Source organism: Tigriopus californicus, chromosome 11 (genome assembly GCF_007210705.1).
Source record: "Tigriopus californicus strain San Diego chromosome 11, Tcal_SD_v2.1, whole genome shotgun sequence".
NCBI lineage: Eukaryota > Metazoa > Arthropoda > Copepoda > Harpacticoida > Harpacticidae > Tigriopus > Tigriopus californicus.
The window spans coordinates 2,616,889-2,641,266 of NC_081450.1; the positions used below are offsets into that span (position 1 = coordinate 2,616,889).

The following is a 24,378-nucleotide window of genomic DNA, read 5'->3' on the forward strand; positions in this document are numbered from 1 at the left end:
TCTACCATATGCGAGCTTGTAAAGATAATGAATATTTGGGGCGGGTCGAATGTTTCATGCTTTTCATCAAATCAAACTTATTCCCCCTCAACCTCTGAAATAATGATCCATGCCAAAACGCTATAACACAAGATCTATCTAGCAAAAGTAGCTTTTGAGAGACGTCAGACTTGCTAGTAACTTATTTTACCGTCTGACAATCAATCTCAAAAGGTTAATTAGCCCTTATCACTTTCTTGGCAGTCTTGATTTAATTATTGCAAGTTTTTTTTAATCCATTCTTCCAAACCATAGAAACGTTTCTTCTAAGGCATAAATTACCTCATGTTGAAAGTCGATTTAGCAACCTATTGATTATGATTGTTTCTCACTCGTGGAATTCCATTAGAGAACAAAGAAAAGGCATGTTTTTTATGTCGAAAGCTGCCAACATATTTCCATCGTTGGAAACAAGAACTCTGGCTGCGACGATGTTGGTGACCTTATTTCTCATTTTGCAGTCAAGCAAGGGCCTTCAATGTAGGAAAACGGCCGGGCGAGCATCTAGAGAGGTCGCATTTCCTCATTATTATAATAACCAAGGACCAGGCCAAGGAAAGCTCCATGATAGTGAAAAATTAACGGATTTCGCCAGGATTTATTGTGGGGAAACTTAAACGTCTTGATTTGCGTGAGCAACTGACCCAAGGCCGAAAGCCTTCTTTGGATTGAAATGACCTTCTCGGCAAGTCAGTTGTCATCCATTCTAGGACCCCTCACAAGAATCATAAGTTTCATGTCTAGAATACCGAGCAACGACAACAGAAAATGGGACCATTTTTTGAGGGAACCTCTGGCTAGGCTTCAAGAGACTGGGACGATTCTCCAAGGGAGCAAACTGCGTGATACATCGTAAGATTTCCATACATTGCTGCGACAATTGAAATGCTCTCCGGTTGCTTTCTCGCCCTTTGAGGATCTTTTCATGGAAGGAAAAATAGAGCCAGACAGAAAGAGAGAGGATAGAGCTTTCATATGCCCAGAGCTCGTGAGACGTACAGGGTGGGAGGAAACTAAGGGCCACATTTGGTGGCTTCTGATAATGATCCTCCACACCCCAGATTTGCTTGATCATATTTGAATCTAAAGTTTGGATTACGAGGGACTAATTGAAGAACCTAGCGGCGTATCTTTAATGGCCCAAAGAAGATTGGTAGCCACCTTCGCTTGAAGATAAATCCAGGAATCCCACATTTCCGTCCTCGGCAGTTCTATCCTTAAGGGATTGAATTCCTCACTTGCGAATGTTTGAGGATGAGCACTAATAGACTCACCTCGTTCTCTGGGCTTCACAAGCCTTACCCTTGGCTCTGACTTTAAGTCTTTTGTAAACTCATCTTTTTCGGAAATGATTGCTTCCATTGTGTTACTTTCAGACGGCCAAAGTTTTGGTGGGTTACCAATGTCCTTGATAATGAAATTGAAGTAGTTTTATGATATGGTGCTTGTTTTTCAGAAGTCACTCCAGAATGGTTCAATATTATTATTATATCAAATCTTTAGAAGACAGCAATGTGGCCCTTGATTTCTTTGCACCCTGTACAACATTAGATATGAATATGTGGCCCTTCAATTAATAAGGCGAAATCAAGCCATTCTTAATTGACACCTCAGTTGATTTATTTAGGAATATGAAGATGCTCCAGAGGACATCTTGCAAGAATGGTTTTGCAATATTGAATGAAACGAAGATAATATTGAGTTGAAAAGGATTTCTTTTGGTTTCTTAATTTCGATCCAGTGACGACTCCACCAAAGATTGTCCTGTTTGTTCTATCTAAAAACATTCTTTTCGCCTGGCAATATTTGTTAATTACCCAGTACCATGTCTTTGATACATTTAAGGTTGCAATGGATTTTGCTTTTCCATTGAATGTCATCTATTTGTGAGGGTGCAGTGTTAGTCTATGATCCATCTTCGCTTAAAAAATCCCAATTAGTTTTCATTAGATTTGTGACAACATCAAAAGTACAAAGATAGTTTTTTGAAAAAAATGTGTACTTTGCGCCACGGATTACTTTTTGTTTACTTTAAAAAATGTTGTTTGCTAAATGTAATGCGTTTTTTTCTGATGGATCAGATTTATATGAATGTAAAGTTAAGTACAATGAATAAGTTTTCATCTTGAACCACTGGGAATTCCACACTCCAAATAGAGTTAAGGAAGTCCGCAAAAAGAAATTGATGAAATATCCTGTAATTAGTTGACCAAATTTGACTAAAATCTATGTATTGCAAACTCATCGGCACCCATGAAAAAAAGACTGTGGAAATAAAAAAGTTCAACCCAACCAATCATAAGACGAAGCAAGGTTTTACTCTAAAGTAGTATAGGTACTTATCGAAATTTGCAGTACATTTTTAAGCCTCTTTTTGGGCATTGGATGAATAACGCATATTTTTTCCTGTCTCAAAAAAATAAATCTGATACTCGAGCAGCTCTTAAAGCCATTTTTAACACTTAAGATGCATTTCGAAGATAACATTTTCTGTGAAAGGAAATGTCGCAGTTAATTGCATGGCTAAAATTGGCGTTTGGTATTGAAACTAGCTAACGAAAAAATGTGCTCTATTTCGGTCAAAAACGTTCTTCCGCCCATTTAGCCACTTCGTATGATGCATTGGGCTTTTTGATCATATTCAATGTAAGGACCTGTTGCTAGTCCGATCAGAATATCCAGTTACTGCTTCCAAAGAGAACTTATAAGGGTCTTATCGAGCGCAAGGTTCTCATCCATGTTCCACTCATAACGCAACAATGTGCACTTTGTGGAAAAACAACGAAAAAGTTTCAAGTCAACAAGTACGTTTATCATTTCATCACCCTCTAATAAATGATAACTGGTATGAGCGCTTTAATCTCAACTCTTAACGGTGTCCACCCAAGCAGGCCTAATATCAGACAGGCCTATTCGTTATGAGCTTGTAGGCCGTTGTTACCCATTTGTGCAGAAAGTTGGGAGGATGTGTATCCCCAAAGATCTCTGAGCACAACTCATCAGCATAAATTAGACATGAATTTCTGCAAGTCCCGTGGAGAATAGACGAGCATCTGGCGCCCTCTGGAGACGCCTTCCAATAACACATGGCTGTTTGTCGAAATGAGTGGTGCCATTGTTCACCTATTTTTTGTGGGTTCTCCATCCTGTTGAGTTGGCTTACCCATATGATTTTCTTCTGGGCATTTACTCGTGGTTATCTTCTGCATCTCAAATTGAGGCATCCTCAAGTCTTTAGCAACGGAGACGGCCATTTCCTGATTCGCACGATCCCAATTCAAAAGCAACTCTTTTGTTTGTCTTCGAGACTGAAAAGAAACAAGAACCAGAGAGAGAATGAATGAGACACCATAGGAGAGAACGAGCATAAAAAGGGCCTTGAATCGCGAGAGTTGGAAGTGGGCGAGGCTTTTTCCTCTTAATAAATCTCAACTTTATTGGTAGAGAACTTCATTTAAATCCTGTCAGATTAAGAGCGTAAGACTTATGCCGCTGAGGTTGACAGGTCATTCTTTCTAAATTAGACAGTCAGCCGAAAAAGTCAGTGACGTGTTTTCTGGGAGTGGTAACGATTGGATTGGTGCATATAGAAGAAATGAGAACGGCCCTTTTTTTTAAGTTGCCGAATAAAAATGACCTTTTTATCTCGACGAAAAAAAAAAGAATATCCAGGGGCTCTCCAAGAACCTTAACACAATTCTACGATATTTGGATCTTAAAAAAAGGTGCAAACACGTCAAAAAAGTGACTGTGCCTCTGCAAATTGCTTGGCACAATCAATCGAAGGAAAGTGCTGATACTTGAATCAGGTCTAAAAAAACAATAATGAAATCCAGGGTTATAAACCAGTTACACAACTCGAACACAAACACCTCTTCGAAAATGAATGCTCCTCTTTTTTTTTCTTTTCTTAGAGCTCAATTTCATGACATGGTGATTTTTTCTTCGACAATAATGTTCCTGTCCAACTTATTTTGATAAAACACCGACATGAAAGCCTACATACTATACTGCCATAATCAAATCAAGTTCTAAAAGATTGAACTGCAGTTCAAATAAAAAAGCATAATCATGATGGATCTCAAAGAGGACGACAACATTTCTTTTTCATTCTTATATGAAAACTATTGAACCATTAATACTCACATGAGGAAATTTGCATGGCACACACTTGAGTGTCCAGCGGATACCTTGACAGTTCCATCATACATGAGAACTTGAGGCTCAACCTGGAACAAGAAGATACAAACAGGTGCTGACAAAAAAGTTATTAGGTTCAATCCTCGGCACATACTTTTGTACAATTGTCTTTTAAGACACCCAACCCAAACTGGACAGCAGTTTATAAATCCTCTTCACATTCATCTTGGGATAATCTGATTGCCCATGTGATGGATCCAATGTTTGCTCCGTTATTTTAGAGTGCCTATTTGCCTTGAGAGCACCTACGTTCCTTTTATGGGATCCAAGGAGAGCAGGAGACACATTCAAGTGTTCCAATTTGGCCATTAACCTTCATCCTACTTCCATTCTCCGTTTTTTGGTGGTTCTTATTGATTGCGATCTAGTTCTGTCCTCAAGAGTTCCTTGGAACGGACTGGCACTGACCTAACCCATCAGAATCAAGGCTTTTTAAAGACTACTTAACAGCCTAATCTTGTTCACTTTCCAATAGCCTGACATGCAACGAATGAAGGACAAGTCTTGGGAGCTAAAATCCAGGAAGGAACATCTCTCTCTTCTACCATATGCGAGCTTGTAAAGATAATGAATATTTTGGGGCGGGTCGAATGTTTCATGCTTTTCATCAAATCAAACTTATTCCCCCTCAACCTCTGAAATAATGATCCATGCCAAAACGCTATAACACAAGATCTATCTAGCAAAAGTAGCTTTTGAGAGACGTCAGACTTGCTAGTAACTTATTTTACCGTCTGACAATCAATCTCAAAAGGTTAATTAGCCCTTATCACTTTCTTGGCAGTCTTGATTTAATTATTGCAAGTTTTTTTTAATCCATTCTTCCAAACCATAGAAACGTTTCTTCTAAGGCATAAATTACCTCATGTTGAAAGTCGATTTAGCAACCTATTGATTATGATTGTTTCTCACTCGTGGAATTCCATTAGAGACAAAAGAAAAGCCATGTTTTTATGTCGAAAGCTGCCAACATATTTCCATCGTTGGAAACAAGAACTCTGGCTGCGACGATGTTGGTGACCTTATTTCCCATTTTGCAGTCAAGCAAGGGCCTTCAATGTATGGAAAACGGCCGGGCGAGCATCTAGAGAGGTCGCATTTCCTCATTATTATAATAACCAAGGACCAGGCCAAGGAAAGCTCCATGATAGTGAAAAATTAACGGATTTCGCCAGGATTTATTGTGGGGAAACTTAAACGTCTTGATTTGCGTGAGCAACTGACCCAAGGCCGAAAGCCTTCTTTGGGTTGAAATGACCTTCTCGGCAAGTCAGTTGTCATTCCATTCTAGGACCACTCTCACAAGAATCATAAGTTTCATGTCTAGAATACCGAGCAACGACAACAGAAAATGGGACCATTTTTTGAGGGAACCTCTGGCTAGGCTTCAAGAGACTGGGACGATTCTCCCAAGGGAGCAAAACTGCGTGATACATCGTAAGATTTCCATACATTGCTGCGACAATTGAAATGCTCTCCGGTTGCTTTCTCGCCCTTTGAGGATCTTTTCATGGAAGGAAAAATAGAGCCAGACAGAAAGAGAGAGGATAGAGCTTTCATATGCCCAGAGCTCGTGAGACGTACAGGGTGGGAGGAAACTAAGGGCCACATTTGGTGGCTTCTGATAATGATCCTCCAAACCCCCAGATTTGCTTGATCATATTGAATCTAAAGTTTGGATTACGAGGGACTATTGAAGAACCTAGCGGCGTATCATTAATAGCCCAAAGAAGATTGGTAGCCACCTTCGCTTGAAGATAAATCCAGGAATCCCACATTTCCGTCCTCGGCCAGTTCTATCCTTAAGGGATTGAATTCCTCACTTGCGAATGGTTTGAGGATGAGCACTAATAGACTCACCTCGTTCTCTAGGCTTCACAAGCCTTACCCTTGGCTCTGACTTTAAGTCTATTGTAAACTCATCTTTTTCGGAAATGATTGCTTCCATTGTGTTACTTTCAGACGGCCAAAGTTTTGGTGGGTTACCAATGTCCTTGATAATGAAATTGAAGTAGTTTTATGATATGGTGCTTGTTTTTCAGAAGTCACTCAGAATGGTTCAATATTATTATTATATCAAATCTTTAGAAGACAATAAATGTGGCCCTTGATTTCTTTGCACCCTGTACAACATTAGATATGAATATGTGGCCCTTCAATAATAAAGGCGAAATCAAGCCATCCTTAATTGACACCTCAGTTGATTTATTTAGGAATATGAGATGCTACAGAGGACATCTTGCAAGAATGGTTTTGCAATATTGAATGAAACGATGATAATATTGAGTTGAAAAGGATTTCTTTTGGTTTCTTAATTTCGATCCAGTGACGACTCCACCAAAGATTGTCCTGTTTGTTCTATCTAAAAACATTCTTTCGCCTAGCAATATTTGTTAATTACCCAGTACCATGTTTCGTCTTTGATACATTTAAGGTTGCAATGGATTTTACTTTTCCATTGAATGTCATCTATTTGTGAGGGTGCAGTGTTAGTCTATGATCCATCTTCGCTTAAGAAATCCCAATTAGTTTTCATTAGATTTGTGACAACATCAAAAGTACAAGATAGTTATTTGAAAAAATGTGTACTTTGCGCCACGGATTACTTTTTGTTTACTTTAAAAAAATGTTGTTGCTAAATGTAATGCGTTTTTTTCTGTTGGATCAGATTTATATGAATGTAAAGTTAAGTACAATGAATAAGTTTTTCGTCTTGAACCACTGGGAATTCCACTCCAAATAGAGTTAAGGAAGTCCGCAAAAAGAAATTGATGAAATATCCTGTATTATTAGTTGACCAAATTTGACTAAAATCTATGTATTGCAAACTCATCGGCACCCATGAAAAAAAGACTGGAATAAAAAAAGTTCAACCCAACCAATCATAAGACGAAGCAAGGTTTTACTCTACAGTAGTGAAGGCTTTTCCAAGGCTTAAATGGATTTAAAAGCCCACCTCAACTTTTGAGCCAAGCTCCATGGGAGGTTCTCTCAAGTTTAACATGAAATTTGTAGGGATCTTCGCCCTCAAGCATCATGGGACAAAATTTCCATCAAGTTCAGAATGTGGCCCACTAATGCACTAAATTTCATGCCGTGTCAGAGAATGGATGGTTCATTCCATTCCCCTCTGTGCATCTCATTAAGCTGAAAGTTGACCAGAATCATTCCACCCCATTAGTCTGGTCGTAGGAGGGAAACAAAGCACCTGAAAATCCACTTTGTTAGATCAACCAAGTTCTTTGAGAGCTTTGGCTTTTTTGTCCTCCTTTTTTGTTCCACTTCATTCGTTGGCTCTCTAGGACAAAAAGTGAACCGTCATTGATCACTAAAAGGAGGATAGACCCGGCAAATCATGCCTTTATGGTACTTAGTTGGATGGAAAATTGCTGGCATTGGTCCTGAGTGGAAAGAATGGACGAGTCTTCGTTTGTGATCCCATTAGGCTTTGTCAGCGACAGACTTGGTTATTGCTGTTGTTGTTGTAGTTGTCGTTCATGGGCAGCCCATCAAGGAGTCGATGATGGTGATGGTCTTGACAAATGCAAAAATTATTGGATCCACTCATCTTCAGAGTGGACATGTTTTGTGTGCACATCCGAGCCCAATGTGTGAAACCTCAACCAACAAACGCCTATCAATAAATCCAGCTGCCAATGGAGGGCTTCAATTCTAGATCATGAATTGCTGAAGCCAATAGATATTGGAGGCGGTTGGCGTCATGAAGAGACATTTTTCATTTATCACATCCAATTTGATGTTTGAAGTGACCACAAAGTCGCAGATAGATAATATGGGAACACAATGGAATATTTCTAGTAATGATCCATTCTGAGTCTTATCGTAAATACGAGCAGGATTTTTAATTTTTCTTTTTTTGACAAGAAATTGCATAAAGAAGTATTTTGGAAAAGTTGACAAGAACACATTTTTCAATCGTGAAATTTGACAGCAGCTTGAAATATATTTGTCTTAAAACGTATCAAATTGAGTTGGAGTTGCAGATAAAAATTGGTTCTCCAAAAAGAGAAAACGACAAACGTAGGGGCCAATTAACAAACAAATATGCCTTCCACCAAATGAAAAGGGGGCACACAAAGTAATGCGTAAAAAAGTTATTTTAATGGCATATAAAAATCAAGCTTAAAGGAATAAGAACAAGAATGAACATGGCGGGTATAAAAGTGACAGTTTTGTTTGACTATCATACAATCTAAACACTTTGTATGAGTTCATAAAATTACATCTTGTTATGTTGGTCAAAATTAGTACTGCTTTAAGGCCTTAGCGGGGGAAATAGAGAGGAAGTTATATTGACATAGCCGTTCATTCGTCATATCTGTGGAATCGAACTTATGTTACCTGGCAGGATCTTCAAAAATATTTGTTTCTTGCGGGAGAGGGAAATTGTGAAGCAAATAATATCTATCATTATCTAATTCTCTGTGAAACACCTATGCAGATAAGTCAAAATATCTAAAAGTTTCCTTTCAGATCTGAAATAAGCGTCTCTCTAGAATTTAGAACAAGGCAAACCACTAAGCCGCATCATATTTTTAAAGAGCATTTCTTGTCTGGAAGCATAGTATTTGGCAAACTACCCTTTTGATAAGAGTACAATCTAGTTTCAGTTTTGGGCTCGATTATGAAAAAAGGAAAATATCCAATTGGTTACTTCTTCCATTATAATGGAGGCATGGTAGTCACAAAAAGGAGACAAATCCCCTGAGGAAACATTTTATATTCTGGCCCTTACAAGGATAAGTCAAAAATCCCGATGACCGAACTCATTACTCGGTCAACGGGGAAATCAGGAAAGAAATGTGGTAAAATAGGTGTGTGGGAGGATGTGGAGAACTAGGGATGAGAGACGACTTGCAATTAAAAGAGGGATATAAATCAAGCCAACAAAAACATGAGTAAATCATCTAGTAAGAACAACGAAATATTTTAATCTTCTTGTAAGGAACTAAAATAAAAGCGCCATGAAATGTTCCTGGACCACAATCTCTCATTCAAAACAACTGATAGTCCTCCCATTAAGGCCCTTAGATTTTGACCTGAATGAAGAAAGACCCTGTTCATAAAAAAGCACAAATGAATAATTTGATTATTTCGTTCATCTGACCACTTTGGGCCAAGTGGAAATATGCGTCTTTCCATTAGGAAACAAGCCCATAAGATGTGAAGTAATCGTCGTAACCTTGCCCGTCAGATCGATATGGGCCTTAGGGCCTTAACGATTCATTCAACATGGTTCTATGTATCAATTGAGCGGCGCATTCTGCGATCCACCTTTTCACCTACATACAAAGCGGTTAGAGATGCCTTGGTAACCTCCGAAGAGAGGTTGGAGGCCAGGCATAAGCTACTAAAATGTGAGCTTGGGGAAATTAAAGGTTAGGCTACTTTGATCCTCAAAGAGAAACGCCCCAACTCTTTGGAATTTAAATAGAATTTCCAATTTTCATTCCCACCACAAAAGGCCAAGAGATGTTCTGGCCTGGAACGAAAAAGAGCCGAGAACCTCATAGATTAGCACAGGGATCCTAGAGAGAGAGCGCCTTCCATGCCTACCTTGGTCATTGGTGGGCGTGGATCTTCGGTCGTATTTCTTCAGTAATATGTCCAAAGCCTTCAAGGCCGTCAGCTCTTCATTGTTCCCCCGATTGATTTCAGGCTCAGGTTCCCGGAGGTTTTGCTCCGAGATGGCTCTTCGAACCAGGTTACGCCCTCGAGCCAATTGGGACAGATGCGAGGCGTGTCTCATGGCAGTCCTGTAAATGATAGAAATACCATATATGAATGTTGAAAACCGACTACATATTCAAGGCCAAAAGCGGTGGCATCCTATTGCATGAACCGGCTGAGTTTCATCAAGCCCAGGTCCAAACTAAGGACAACTTGATTTATGGATTTTGGACGGCAGGGAAGATTTTGACAGCATAAATGTTGATAAAATTAATAATAATCTTTGTTCCGATTCTCGGTCATGTCAGTTTGTAAAACGGATAAAAGTGTGTGTATAAATATTATACACAGAGATCAATAAAAGAATGAAACAATGAAATGTTCACAAGGATAGAATAGCTGACTAAATAGATAAATATGTTTGTTTTAGCAATATAGGTTTGAGAACAAACCAATATTAACCGATGATTTATTTTTTTCTTCCTTACTTAATGTTCTTTAGGCATTCTTATGAACACATACTCCTCAGATTTTGGATAAGCATTTCTTTATATTCACCAGAAACTGGATCGAAGTTAAAAGCTTCAATAAGTAGGGAAAGGTGAAAATAGGAAAGAAACATCAACAATTTCTACGCCTTTTCCTTTTGTTTTAGCATAACTACTTCATTGAATGACCCTCCAATGGCTATTAAAGAATTTGATGGCTCGACGTTTTGCGGAAAGAGTAGATTCTTTAATTCAGTTGAATTGTTATGATTGAACTAATTCTTATTGAGATCAACAGCACCCCATCTTCTTCAATTATCTTTTTTTTATATCTGAGGTCAGGCAAATCTGACACTTACTTTCCCTTCCTTCTCAGATAGACTTTATCATCAAATCTCACAAATCTGCGAGTACTAGACTATAATATCACAGCATCAATGACTACAAAAGGGATGGTTGTGAAGATTTAGGTGATTCCATTATCTAATCTTCCGCCAACGGCAAAAAGCGTATCATGGGCCGTTTGGGCAGCCTTAGCCGTCAAGGACTTGTTAGGGTCGTTACTTGTGTTTTGCTTTTATAGCCCTACCATGGCCAGATTCATGTATGTTATCGTAGTTTAGAATCAAAACTCAGCCGCCTAAATACATCTGTTTGAACAATTTCTGTGCCCCAAGCACTGCAAACTCTTTAAATTGACAATAAAATCAGATCAGTTGATTTAAAGGGTTCTAATCTTGAAATATAGAGATTTGACAGGCGGGCAAGTAATCACTATTTTTTGAATGAATTATGTACCAAGGTGCACATGTCAAAAGTGCAGATGGAAGTCGCAGACATTTCATACACAGGAAGGTTGAGGTAAGGGATGAAATTCTTGGTTATGGCCGCAGAATGGTTGAGTGAGATTGAACAGATCCCTTGTCAGCTATCGTTGTTGATGGTATTTGACAGGGAGCCGGACAAAGGTGCCTGACCAACAACATTCCACTGGGATGTCGGATCAAGGACACTAAGGAGCTACCATTTTTGAGTTGCGTCTTCGGATTACTATTGGTCAGTTATGTAAGTTTCGGCTACCATGAATCACCTTAGAATTCAATATTCGAACTGTGACTTGCCATTCATCGCAAGGATTTCAGTTCCCCTTAATATTCCTGTAAAAGAAACGTAGCGTTGCTCCACTTAAAATATCTGGGCCAACTTTTTTTGTACCAAGTCCATGCACCTAGTAGTCCGTGTCTGATCTAATTGATCACTCTGATCACGCACCCAACAATGGGACTAATTGTTATCCTTAAACTAATTAAATTGAAAGTGTGTGGAGGTCCTTGCGACTCAGTTGGTCGTAATCTAAAGAAAGGCGGACAGTGTGCAAAGCGTTCCTGAGATAATTATTCCCTGAGCAGCCTCATTACTTCCTTCGGTAAATCCCGCCACAAAGCAGTCTTAAAGATACATTCCCGATGCGAAATTCTCCTTGTGGCCTTCCTTTTGTCAACAGAGAAGAATCGCTCCTGAAGCGTTTTCAAGGGGATGGGAAGGAGACAGTCAATTGGGAAATCGGCTTTTAAGATTGAGCAATTCATCTCAAGCATTCCCGCACCAGACCAGTTCCAAGCCAGCGACTTCCGTATATACAGAGTATCTGGACACGTTCGTGGAGGGAACAGAGTATATTTAATCCAAAAAGAGGATCGTTACGACGGGCAAGCCAATCACTTTCGCAGTGTCTTTGATAGTGGTTTTTTTACCCCACGTTCTTTGAAAGTTGGCAACGGGTTGTGCAATCATGTAATGGCAATTTGAGCACTCCCTTAGGAGCTCTCACAAAAATGGGAACTCATCACCTGACATGTTCTGAAAGGGCAAAAATGAATGAAGGCACCCACCAGTTTTGGATTATCGGGGTGTTGAGAAGTGCTGTATATTACGTTGCACTTGGCAGACAATATTTTCTTTGGGCTGGGTAAGAATTGCTGAGAAATAATGCTCCTATGATTGATGCATTGGTGAACGTCGTTCAAACAAAAGATTAACGCTAGTTATAGTTAAACTCTCCTTGTTAAACAAAGATAACGGAGTGGATACACCCAGTTATATTAGCTATGGGTCTTGCAAAATATGTTAGAATGGAAATGATATTAACAACTGCCAGTTTTCATATGTACAACATCTGTTTTTTTTATATGTCACGCTATGGCCGGACTTTGTAGGATAACATGATTAAAGGATGAGAGAAATGTCCACCTCAATCGAACTGCTGGATCAAAAGTTTAGCCCTCTTAAAGATCACTACCTATTTCTGAACAGAATGAATGCACTAACCCTCTTTCTGGCAACTGAATACGAGAATGCGCTTTGCTTGAGAGGGGATAACTTATGACTCAGTCGTTCGATTTTGTTGAAATTCAGAACAACATCATTGGGCCCAGTTTCACCTGAAAGGAGATGGCTTCCAAGTTGCTAATTCTCGACACAAGCATTCTTGTTCATATTTCAGTGGTTCATGGTATTTAAGAGCTGGCTGTCTTATAGTTAGGGCGGTAGTGGCTTCAGCGGCGAACGACGCCATCACCGGGCCAATATTGTGGAACGAGTTTTAAGCCGATTAACAAAGTTATAGTATCTCAATTGGTTAGCCTGGCATACTTGTTAGAAAAAAACTCTCTATGGATATCCTGCGATTGAATTAGAAGTGGCAATTGCATGTACAAACAAAACTGCATCCAGCAATTGTGTACATCTTGAAATGTCAATGGCCAACTGGAGGTTGTTTAACCGCCCTATTCCTAGCATTCATTCACTGAAAAAAAAAATCGGTTTCGTGGCTTGCTTTCTTTTTCCTTGGTAAAGGCGGAAAAGCTCGTATCGTTTATTGATGTCAGAATAGTTATTTATTCAAATGCGGGGGCCTTCTTTGCATGAATTTTAAAAAGTGAGGCTTGCTTGAAGAAGGTCGACAAAGTCAAGAGACCTTGAATGCGTTCGCCCATTTCATGCCGTCAAGTCCGAAGAGAAAGCGATGAGGGCTTGCCCGAGCCTCTCTTCACACGAGAGGGCATGATGAAATGGGGGACGCATTCAAGGCGTCCTGACCAATCAACTTTTTGAGATCCGAACTTGAATAAACCGCATGCAAAGACCACCGCCGCTATTGGATACACGGTTTCTTTTACAAGAACCGATTTTCACGGTATGAATTTCCCTTGGAACCACTCGAAGCCAAATTTGACGTTAGAGAAATAACTTTTCTAATGGTGGCGTTTGGTTTCCTCTGCCTGAACCGTTGAAAACCGATGCTTGAAAAAGAAAAGCATCAGAAACATTAAACGATAGTTATTGGCCAAGGCTCAGCCTTTCAAACCACCTAGTTCCTCAGTCAACAAACTAATCACTTGCTCATTTAGGTTTTTCCAGCAATGTTTCATAAGTACATCTTTAGGCTTTCTAGACTAAAAGGTTTTGGCTAAAGTAAATTTTTCCTCTCCTTTGTTTGCCAGTAAACGACCAAAATGTCTTTTACTTGGCATATAGTGGTTTTTGGCAGTGTGGCTCAACTGTGGTATGTAGGTAAGACCTCCCAAAATCCTTCATTGAAAGAGCTGATGTATTTTAGGGCTGCGAAGTAATTTTGGGTAAGTCTTAAAGTCCAAAGAACATTTTATCATCGTGCAGTTTCTGGAGTGCTCAGTCATCGTATTAAACCAGGGGCAAACCATGGAACTATTCGAACGTTCTGGCTTGTTATGCACGCTGCCATTTTACACACATTATCAACTTTATCGCAACTACTTCTAGCAAATGGCCAATCTCCCAGCTTTACGGCCGAGTTTCTGCTTTATTTGAAGTATTCACTGAATTTGACAAATTTGGCACCAGGACGAATAAAAGCAAGGTGGAACTCACATAAAAAGATATGAAATATGTCTGCCGTCACCTCTGTCGGGTAATTTTGGGACTTTTGGTGAGAACGATATTCAGAGGTGTGGATAAGAGCAGAAAATCCATGTTCTCTGCAGAGGCATCTTCGGTGCAAGTACCTCCTTCCCGTTCCGTTGAATTGATGACAAACACTTTGTAGCTTTCATCAGGATCTTGTCTTCCTGTTCCATCGAATTTGTCTTCTTTATGAATGCAAAGCTCCACTCACATCTCCTTGTCCTTTAGCGGCCTTTTCAGCAGACCTGTGATGTAATTGTCTTTGTAATTACAATTACGTTTGGCCAGGACAACTACGATATTTCAATTACAAATACATTTCAATCTAAAAAATAAAAGCATTTTTTACTGAATCTACCCAATAGAATTAGATATGGCTGTACTACCACGCCCCCTTGAGCTTTTGATTGATTGATAGCGGTTCAACAACCACAGAGAAAGCAAGGTTTTTAAAGTAGATGGGTGACGGTTGAGAAGTTGCAAGACTCTACTGGTCCTCCTACTGACGGTAGAGGGCGCAGCCGTCAATGCGTTGGAGTACAACTATCAGGGTTGCCCACTAAAGCTTCAGTAAAAAAGCACAACCAAAGTACTTTGACACTTCTTCCATTTCTCTTCAATGGTTGAACCTCGCCCGACGACCAATGCCGGCCATAACTTCGCCTAATTTATATTCCAAAGGCGGTGACGATGTCTATATTACATTGGTTCTCCGTCTGCGGTTTTGGTTAGCTTCTAAAAGTTTCCTTCGATTAAAAAAGATCAGGAAGGACAATAGACCGGAGGACTTCTCTCACTCAATGAAACTAACTCATGGTGGTAAAAAAGCCTTATCAAGTTTCGAGAGAAATACCTAGACACATTTGGGCATTTTTGTAGTTTGCAAAACCATAAAAAACAACTTCGATTTTTTTGGCTTTATTGATTTCTTGCTCCGATTAAAAAAGTACCTAAAGCGTGCAAAAAACTATGATTTTCAAAAAACCCAATTGATAGAAATTTGGATCCCACTTTGTTAGCTTCTGAGTTCAAATTGGTATTTGATTTAGTCACCCAATACTTTGTAATATGAGAATGAATGGTCATATTTTCATAGAGCTTAGCTCCAATATAACCTGGTTACAGTTAAACTCGATTTCCGAGACAATTAATATCAATTTTCAATATCGCAGAAGAAAGCAATCATTCTCCAATTTCTTACTTGCTTAAAAAAGTTAAAAATATAACAATTATCCCTTAAAACGTTCGAAACATGCGTTTTTGTAAATTGTTTTGGAACTAACAAAGCTCAATCATGTTAAACAATCAATGAAGAATTCCAGAAAATCAATGAGGAATCAAAAATGCACTCTTTATTCAATTTCTCAAAGGTCCTTTGAGAAAAAGCTAAAAGAACTTGTTGCGTGCATTTTCTTCCGAATTCAACTCGACGCATAAATAATAGTTGTTTTTTTATATTTGTAAAACGTGTTCTCGAAATGTTTCATTTTTAGTATGTTTTAAGTAATGTTAGAGAACATTTTGGAATCCTACAAGAGATTGATGTCAAAGTGAGATGAAATGAAGAAATTGCACCAAAGCTCCTCAAACTTCGTCGTTGCCAAATTACCTGGTAGAATAAAATCCCGCTCTGTAGCAAGAGGCTACTAATTGAGCTCTTGCTCGGATGGATTTGGAATGCGTTCCTATATATGTTCGATCTTGCATTGAAATGTACACACTCTACGTCTACTGGAATAATAAACCATACCAAACAAGTTACACGCTTTAATTTATCTTCTAGGGCAAGCCATGAGAGATCGATAAAGATCAGATGTAAAAATAACAAATGCCACTTATCGCCTTCACGGATTACCAAAGGAAAATGTCACATCGTTATGCGTACAAATTGTAGAGATCTCCTTTTGCTTACCTTTGGGGTCGACTTTTTGTTACTGGAAATTGTAAATATATTGTTTGAAGGGCCTACTTTTTACGCATCAGGCCAAAAATAGATTTGGCTCCGTTTTGTGAGTCCTTGGCCAAGTCTGAATCAAGATGTAATGAGAAGATAAATCGTGAATTTGTTGTTTATTGCGACTAAATGTCAGGTCAGCGGGCTAGAAAGCATGCGTTTAAGCATAAAATATGACCAATGACTCTTAAGCAAATTAGTTGCATATTTTTAAGTAATATGAAAATTACCTGTGAAGAATCACCTGAAACCACCCTCAAATGATTGCAGCAAGTTGACTAAAATTTCTACTTCCCAAATTTTCATATCAACTTTGCTTGGTTTCGACACAAAAATATTTGAATTTTGAGACATTCTTCTTGTGTTTTTACGTTGGTGGCATTGCGTACTGAAACCTTGTGCTTAAACTTGGTTCATATTTTTTTTGAACTACTTTTTTCGTTGGGCAATACGTGCCGATCGACTTATACTCGTTAATCGTAAGTTTACGTCTGAGGCCTATCTTTACGGAACCCAACATCTCAACTAAACAGTGAACTTCATTTGCTCAATATTGTCTTCACATCCGACCTAAGAGCCTTAGACAACGGATCTATGTCAGCGCTATCGCACATCCGAACTGTCAAACTTCTGCAATTTCTGCTCAACGTGACATTTACCTCTTTTCCCACGTATAATAAGGCTTACCTTCGCAGGCAGGCTTTGTGAAAGGCGCAAAGAAGAAACTGGGAGAAAGGGAAGCCAGGTCGTGTTTCTCAGAACTGATGGAACACTCGAAACCCCGAGGATGAGCTTTTCGGATTTTGTGTAGAGATCTTTGGGGCTGATTTTGGATTAGAATACCCTTCTTGGTGAGTTACGAAATAGTCTCTGTTATTTATCAGTAACCGAATTTCGGTCGTTTTATCATTCCGCACCAAATAGTTCGATGAGGTTTTCAATGAACGATCACACTCGAAACTTATCTCGCCACAAAGGACTTCAATTGGATCTCAAGTAAGGCATTATATCGAGTTTGATGCCAAAAGTTTCAAATGGTTCGTTTCACTCTACGCATTCTCGAAGCCCGTTGCTGTCACATGGAATGGTGAAAGTTCCCAAACAAAAATAGTTGAACTGCAATAAAAGAGTTGTTAAGAACAAGGACAATGGGATGCTGAAGGCAAGAAAAGACATTGACAGAAATGGCATTTCATTGAATGATAACGCAATCGCAATCATCTGAATTTGTTGATATTCGCTTCCGCCATATTTTTCAATTATCAGCAAGATTATTGAGAGAAAATTAACTATTTCGGAGCTAACACGAGGCCAAAAATAATGCTCGCCAATAAATATGGTTGGCCACATTTCGTCGATCGGCAATCTCGCCGAAAGAAACGAGCCCGTAAATTGCCAACCAATCTTAAAAGCACTTTCCTCGGTCGATAAATGGGCCAATGAGCCTTGCAAACTATGATATGTTTGCTTGTGAAAAGACAGCTTAAAAGATGAGCCTGAAATGTTTCAAAAAAATTTTTTGGTCACCCTCTAACTCCTGACTTTTTAACTGCACCTTTATGTTTTCATCAATAGATAAGGACAAAAGTTTTGGGCCTTTCAGGGTGCCAAATTGAAACTGTCATCCTGATTTGAAATTGCACTTTTGAAGGCTTAGATTTTGGCATCCTGAGTTTTGACGCTTGCTTCAATTTACATGGGTGAGATTTTATGGATGCAATTAAGAAAGCAAGATTCAAGCCTTGACAGGGTTGAACAGTCATGCTGCTGTTGGTTGCTTCACTACTTGCCTCAAGGTCAAGGTCAAATGTTTTGTCGTGGGAAGTTCTCTAATGGCCAAATGGCTACACGACTAGACGAGGGCTCTCCTAGAATAGTACGAAGAACACCATCAATATGGTATTTACCAAGGACTTCCAAAACCATTAAGGTTTCTCAAAACCAACCACAACCAAATTTTGAGTAGTCTTTTTGCACTTGCGCCATAATCACCTTGACACAGAGTGAGCATGCTTTTTGGCTCAAAGTCAATTGAAGTAGAGGATGTCTTGACTGGCCAGGAATGGCAATTTAAAAAAAAAAGATTGGAGCTTCAATGAGCGTCCAATAATCGGGTAAGTGCCAGATAATGGAATGGCTGAAAGGGCATATCTAACATCGAACACATTCTTGTAGGCACCAAAAAGATAATGAGAAATAACTTGTCCCGCAAGGCGTGAAAAACAAATGATATTATATTTGGTCGTTCGCTTGGCCAGCATTCATGGGAAAAGGTATATGGCATAACAATCAGGGACAAAAGTTGCTGAGATATATTGATTCACATTTATTTCATGGGACAAAAGCATTCATAACAAGTGTATACACACCGTGATTGGTGTCACTCATTCCCTCAGAAGCATCTCGTGCCAGAATACAAAGACAGGGACCTCAAGAGAAGTGGACTGTGAACGGAAACAAAAGTTTCGTATCTCCTGAATCATTTACTTTATTGTAAATTCGCTTAATAAAGGATTACAACATCATATTATATGCAGGTGAACTTGAGCAAATTTGAGCCCGAAACTATGGTTGGGTACTCAGGAGATAGGGTCAAAGTTATGAAGTAATCAGTACATTAAGTTCGAATTCAGCTGCATAACTTTGAAAGAAGCCATTTTGCAAGCAGAGAGTAAAAAGATAACTTGAGGAGATCCAAGCTTCTTAGTTCATTAATTTACTTCGAAAAGTGACTCAAAGTTGTGATGACCAAGAGCAGGACCATTTGGTGGAAACAGCCTTTACAGTCCATATTTCCAGAAGTTCTAGACAAAGACTACAGCCAAGAATAACAATGAAGATAGAAACCAAACTAAGAGGACGTGGACTGTTGGGTCATGTCTGTCCTTTTATTCACTCAGATTGTGTTTTCGTGATACGGTATCTGATTCCTTGTGAAAATGTATATGGACGCTTCATTCAACGTGTATAGTGTAAATAACTTGCAAAGCGAGTTGGAAGTCCCAGCCAGTCTCTTTAAAACCTGGAACACATTAGGAACCCTGAATACAGAATGCATCAAATAATGAACAAAGCATTTTGGCATCTCCTTTGACTTCCTTTTCATACGTATTTTTGGGAATGAGATCGACCCTCTTATTCCTACAAAATGTGTTTGAATCTAAGGGCACTTTAAGATTCTTGTAGCGGATGATTTGCCATGAAGTTGATGAAGAATGTTTGAAAATCTAACCGGTAAATTTATATCTTTAGGTATCGCATGTCAATGTAATTGTCCAATAAGATGTATTTTTGCAGACAAATATGAACATCAAAAACAATTCGTATTCCTCAATAAAAATTCTTAACCCTTTAAAGAATTCTACATCTTTATTTGGTTATTATTGTAAATCCACCCAATATGTCTTCAAAAACAGATTTGGCTTGTCCTGGGAATCGCAGAGTTTTTTGCATACTTCCTGACAGCTACTGGGAATGGAATCCCATTAACAGTTAAAAAAAGATCCTTATGATATATGTAACTTATTTACCTTTGAATTTTAGATTTAGTTTTAGTTTGAAAAATAGCGAAATAACAGTCGGACTTCAAAATTAAAATATTCAATCTGTGATTTTTTTCTGCCAATTTTACGATCTTATCAGCAGCATCTAATGCTTTTCTGCAACTTAATACGTAATTTCAGCAGAAAAATGTCAAGGTTTATGTAATTTAGGATAACTTCTAAAGATTTGGGTCAATACAGCAGACGTAATTTCAGCAGAAAAATGTCAAGGTTTATGTAATTTAGGATAACTTCTAAAGATTTGGGTCAATTGCGTGAATAAGAATCGCGTTCCTCTATGTGGTTTGTGTAACTTAACGGTCCGAGCGGCAGCATGAACTTGAAACTACAGTGGTTGTTGAGTCATGATGCTTTATAAATAAAGATCATCATAGGTACCTCACGGGTCTTTCGGTGGCCTGTTCTGACTCAAAAAGTCGAAGACAAGGACAAATGTACGTGTTTATACCATGTTATTGTTACTGAAAGGCCAACCAATGGTTTTCCTTCCCTTTCCAATTTTGGCCTAATTCGATGGCCTCATCCACCCATAGGCCCTCGGCAATGACCGCCATCGGTAATCGTGTGGAAATGATAAACGTCGCCCTTCTTGTCGGACTCACATGTGGTTTTCGTCAGTGTAATGTCCAAGATGTAGTCCTTCATTATTCATTCTGGAGGTTTTGCTCTTCCGGTACTAATGAAAGTCTTTAAACTGAAGGTGCATTCATTGGATTGGACTTGGGTGGATGGCCAGTAGGGTCTTTAAACTATTTTTGATAAGATATCCAATGCAAGTTGCAAATTGAGAAATACTCGTGATCATACATGCAACACCTTCCCTCTATTTAAAAGTTACCTTAATTGTGAAAAAAGTTCCAATGTGTCGCGTCTGATCAGATCTTGTTCATAACTTTGCTTAGGAGAACATTTAGACCCGAATTCAGATCCAAATATGGTAGAAGATTATGACATCCTTCTTTTTTCATTTTTGCTTAAACTGACATTGCAGTCCTTAGTTTGGTTGTTCTTTGAGTGAAGCGAGATGAAAATTGCAAATAAAATGGATCTTCTTCATGGCGACTGAAAGAAGTGAGCCTTCCAAATGGAACCCTGTGCGGTTGATTTGTGCATTTTCCAAGGATTCCTCTTGCTTTTCTCCATTCAAGCTTGAGCAATGATGGTGTGGGAAAGACATTAATCTTGATGTAGAATCACTTCATGGGCATAGCAAAAATGGCACAAAACAGCATGGAAGAGGAATCCAATCTTCTCCCATTTTAACCCCACTTGTGGCACAATCAAGACCAGCAAGACCTGCCTCAATGTTTATTTCAAATTGTGATCGTCCATGAATATTAGACGTTTAGAATGGAAATATTGGGCAGAAACCTGAATCAAACAAGATTGGAGAGTAAAGGCCATACAATTCGCAGATGTTCATAAAAGAGCTTGGCTTAAAAAAAGTCTTTAGCGGATATTTTCGTGGCTTATCCCCTTGACCGTTTTGTTTTATGCTTCAGCCAATCTGAGTTGAGAATTTCGGTCGACGCACAATTCAATTGGTTCTTTGAAGGGGTCAGGGGATAAGCCACGAAAATATCTGATTTCGAGGCCAAGTGTTTAAAAGCTAGACTACATTTTCTTTCTGTTCCTCGTCAGACAACTTAACACATAGAAAACTCTACCCTTTAATCTAGAAATGATAAAACGGGTCATTTGCTTGTTGAGTTTTGGGAGTGTCCGTATTTCACACAGAGGGTCATACATTTAGATATATTATACATATAGATGGTAGTTTAGGACATACTTTGATAGCATTAGTAACTTCAAGCTAAAAAGTAATCAAACAAGCATAAAAAAGATTATCAACGTTTCACCTAACATGGTCTTCATTTGCGACCACCACAACCTCCAAACTAAAACAAACTTGATCACGGTCGTAATGACCGAAAAGGTTTTTTCTGTGCAGAGCCGGTTGATGGTTGATTCCCCTTTGTCACTTTGAAAGTAGGAAATGAGTATAATTTGTTCGTAGAGAACTTTGACAGATAAAAGAGGTTCAAATATTCATACCTATCATTTTAATTTGGACGTTTGATCAATTCGTTTCTATGGCAATGGTGAAATTGTCGTTATTTCTGGCCACACTGTGCAAGATTGAGGCGATCTTCTTGCACGGGCGGGTTACAAACCAGTCCCGCACTGCTTGAATTTTTTGTTTGATGAGTCAGAAAGTGATGGTAGCACGGAAGAAAGTAAACAGGGGTCAAACTTGGCTGCAAGGGTGTGAAAATTTGCGTCGCAGACGGATTGATCAAATCAGTACCAGTTATATTCTAGATCATCTTGTCCTGGATCAGGTTGTCTTGAGTTAACATGTTCGCAGATCGTAAAGACCAATGGTTAATAATGAGTTGGGAAATATATGTCTCCTTCAGAGACATTAAATTTCTCTTGAGGATAAAAAATGTTGAAGCAGTTTTTCACAGAAAAAAAATGTATAAGAGCTCAATTGAGCCATCCGCCTGTTTTGGCGAAACCTGGTGTATTTAACATTTTAAAGAATGCATTTTGCGACAAGCAAACTCATCCGTCACGAATGCATCTTATAATTTTGAGAATTATTCTTTCGTTCAAGGTTTAGCTAATCATCACAACAACCAAAACAATAGTAGATTTGGGGCATCCCACCTCTAAGACAAAACGAAACGACATTTTGAACAGTTCCTTCTAAGACAAAGGTTGCCACTTTCATTGTTGAGTAATTACTATCCCTGTCCCTAGCTCTTAATTGGTGGATGAGGACACATATTTGGATTTGTTTCGGACCAAGTTATCAAAAACACATGGGAACCATTCCACTCACAATTCACTCTACCGCACTTAGAGCGAAAAAAACCGCGAACTTTTGTCTTCATCGGGTGTTAAATTGCGGTGACCAGTGACTCATGAGCGTTCATACTCAAGGGTGGCTGGATTTTGAGCGAGTTTGCCACGGTTATGAGACCTCGATTTTTCAGGTCGGTACTAATGATGACGGTCGCCCAGAATTTTCAGGGTGCTGAAAAACTGACACTAAGTCCATTATTCTCTGATCAGGCCATAGGGACTTCGGCTCCTTCAAAAATTTATCATTTTCTAAAGGTGACTAATTACGTTTTTTTGCCCAATTGGTTTCTTTTACTCTTAACAACTCATTTTAGTTTGATGAAAGATGATTCAATTGAAAAAATCGAAGATCCTGTATGAAATCCATTATAGTGGCAATTTGGAGTTTTCACCATTCAGGTAGTCATCAAGTTTTTCTACTTAAGAAATCTAATGACCTTGGCTCAAAATTTAAGTACTGGTCCGAATGATTTTTCCCTTTTATCCGGAGTGAGATGCAAATAGGATTCTAGTTTTGTTTGATTCTGAATTTGCCACCAAAGTGTCATATCATTAACATTTTTGGACAAAATCATTGACTTGAATATCCAAAGCTTTGACCTTGAAAAATGACGATTTCCGTTCAATTTGAATTTCCCGCCTCCCTCGCATTCTTAGTTTGACAGAGATTCATTGCCTGACTTTGTTTGTCCTCACTTTCAACCAATGATGGTGCTTGTTCACATTTAGCTTTCGGTTTGTGACGTAAAGCCACCAAATCCCAATTGCAAGATTTAGTCATTACATGGTCCGTGATTCCATTGGGTTAGAGGCTAGGTTTTGGAGGGAGTACTTAGCGGAAGTGGACACCCTCACCATCTTTTGTGTCAAGCAATCAGCACTTTCAGACTGACTGGATTCAAGAAGAAGGCTAAGGCTATTTTGCACCACTTGGAAATTGGCACAAATAGATCATTTCCGCAACGGTAAATATGCCGGTAAGAACCCTCAATAACGCTTGTTAAATAAGTAATGGGAGGTAGGGTCTGAAACTGCATTTCTTAGCAGTTGACAATCAAAGGGAGACTTCCACATGGAACATCGGATAGTTGACTCCTTGCAAAGTATTTGCAAACGATACTTTTCCGCGCTATGTCATGTGATGTCATTGTTCCCTTTTGGTGGACTTTTTCTGACGAAGATATGGAAGACAAAAGATATAAATTCATTTATAGATACACCAATATCTGTGTAAGAAGGCTACCCGAAAATTGCTTTCTTGTTTAGCTTTGTCGTTCCCTAGATTTCAATCGGGTTTCTCTCCCTTCATTTTAAATTTTAGGCTCAGTTTTCTTGGCAATGTGAGGGAGGCTCTTTGAATACATTTTGATCTGCCGAAAATAAGAAGATGATCTTCGCATTGGTCACATTTCCATATTCGACGGTGTTAGGTTAGGCTATGGCTATCTTTGCCTTTCAAGTTTTAATTTATGCGTTGAGGAAAGGTGAGAATGCTATTAGTGTCAACTTGGAGAGCTATTCTGGAGAAACCCTAGTTTGCTTTTTAGAATCATCTTCCATCTCTTAATAAACTATTTTCCCGATTAATTCAGAATCATCTATTGTCAAAAATGTATGGTCTGCACAATGT

The 24,378-nt window shown here is 38.9% G+C and overlaps 1 protein-coding gene across 1 annotated transcript in view; it reads right to left on the reverse strand.

The window, feature by feature from the left end:
- Positions 1–24,378, reverse strand: part of LOC131890683 (glycine receptor subunit alpha-2-like) — a 38,915-nt gene that overhangs the window by 8,686 nt on the left and 5,851 nt on the right. The window contains exon 3 of the mRNA XM_059240089.1: positions 9,817–10,016. Within this exon, the coding sequence (XP_059096072.1) occupies positions 9,817–10,016 (200 nt within the window). The remainder of the gene's footprint in view (positions 1–9,816; positions 10,017–24,378) is intronic.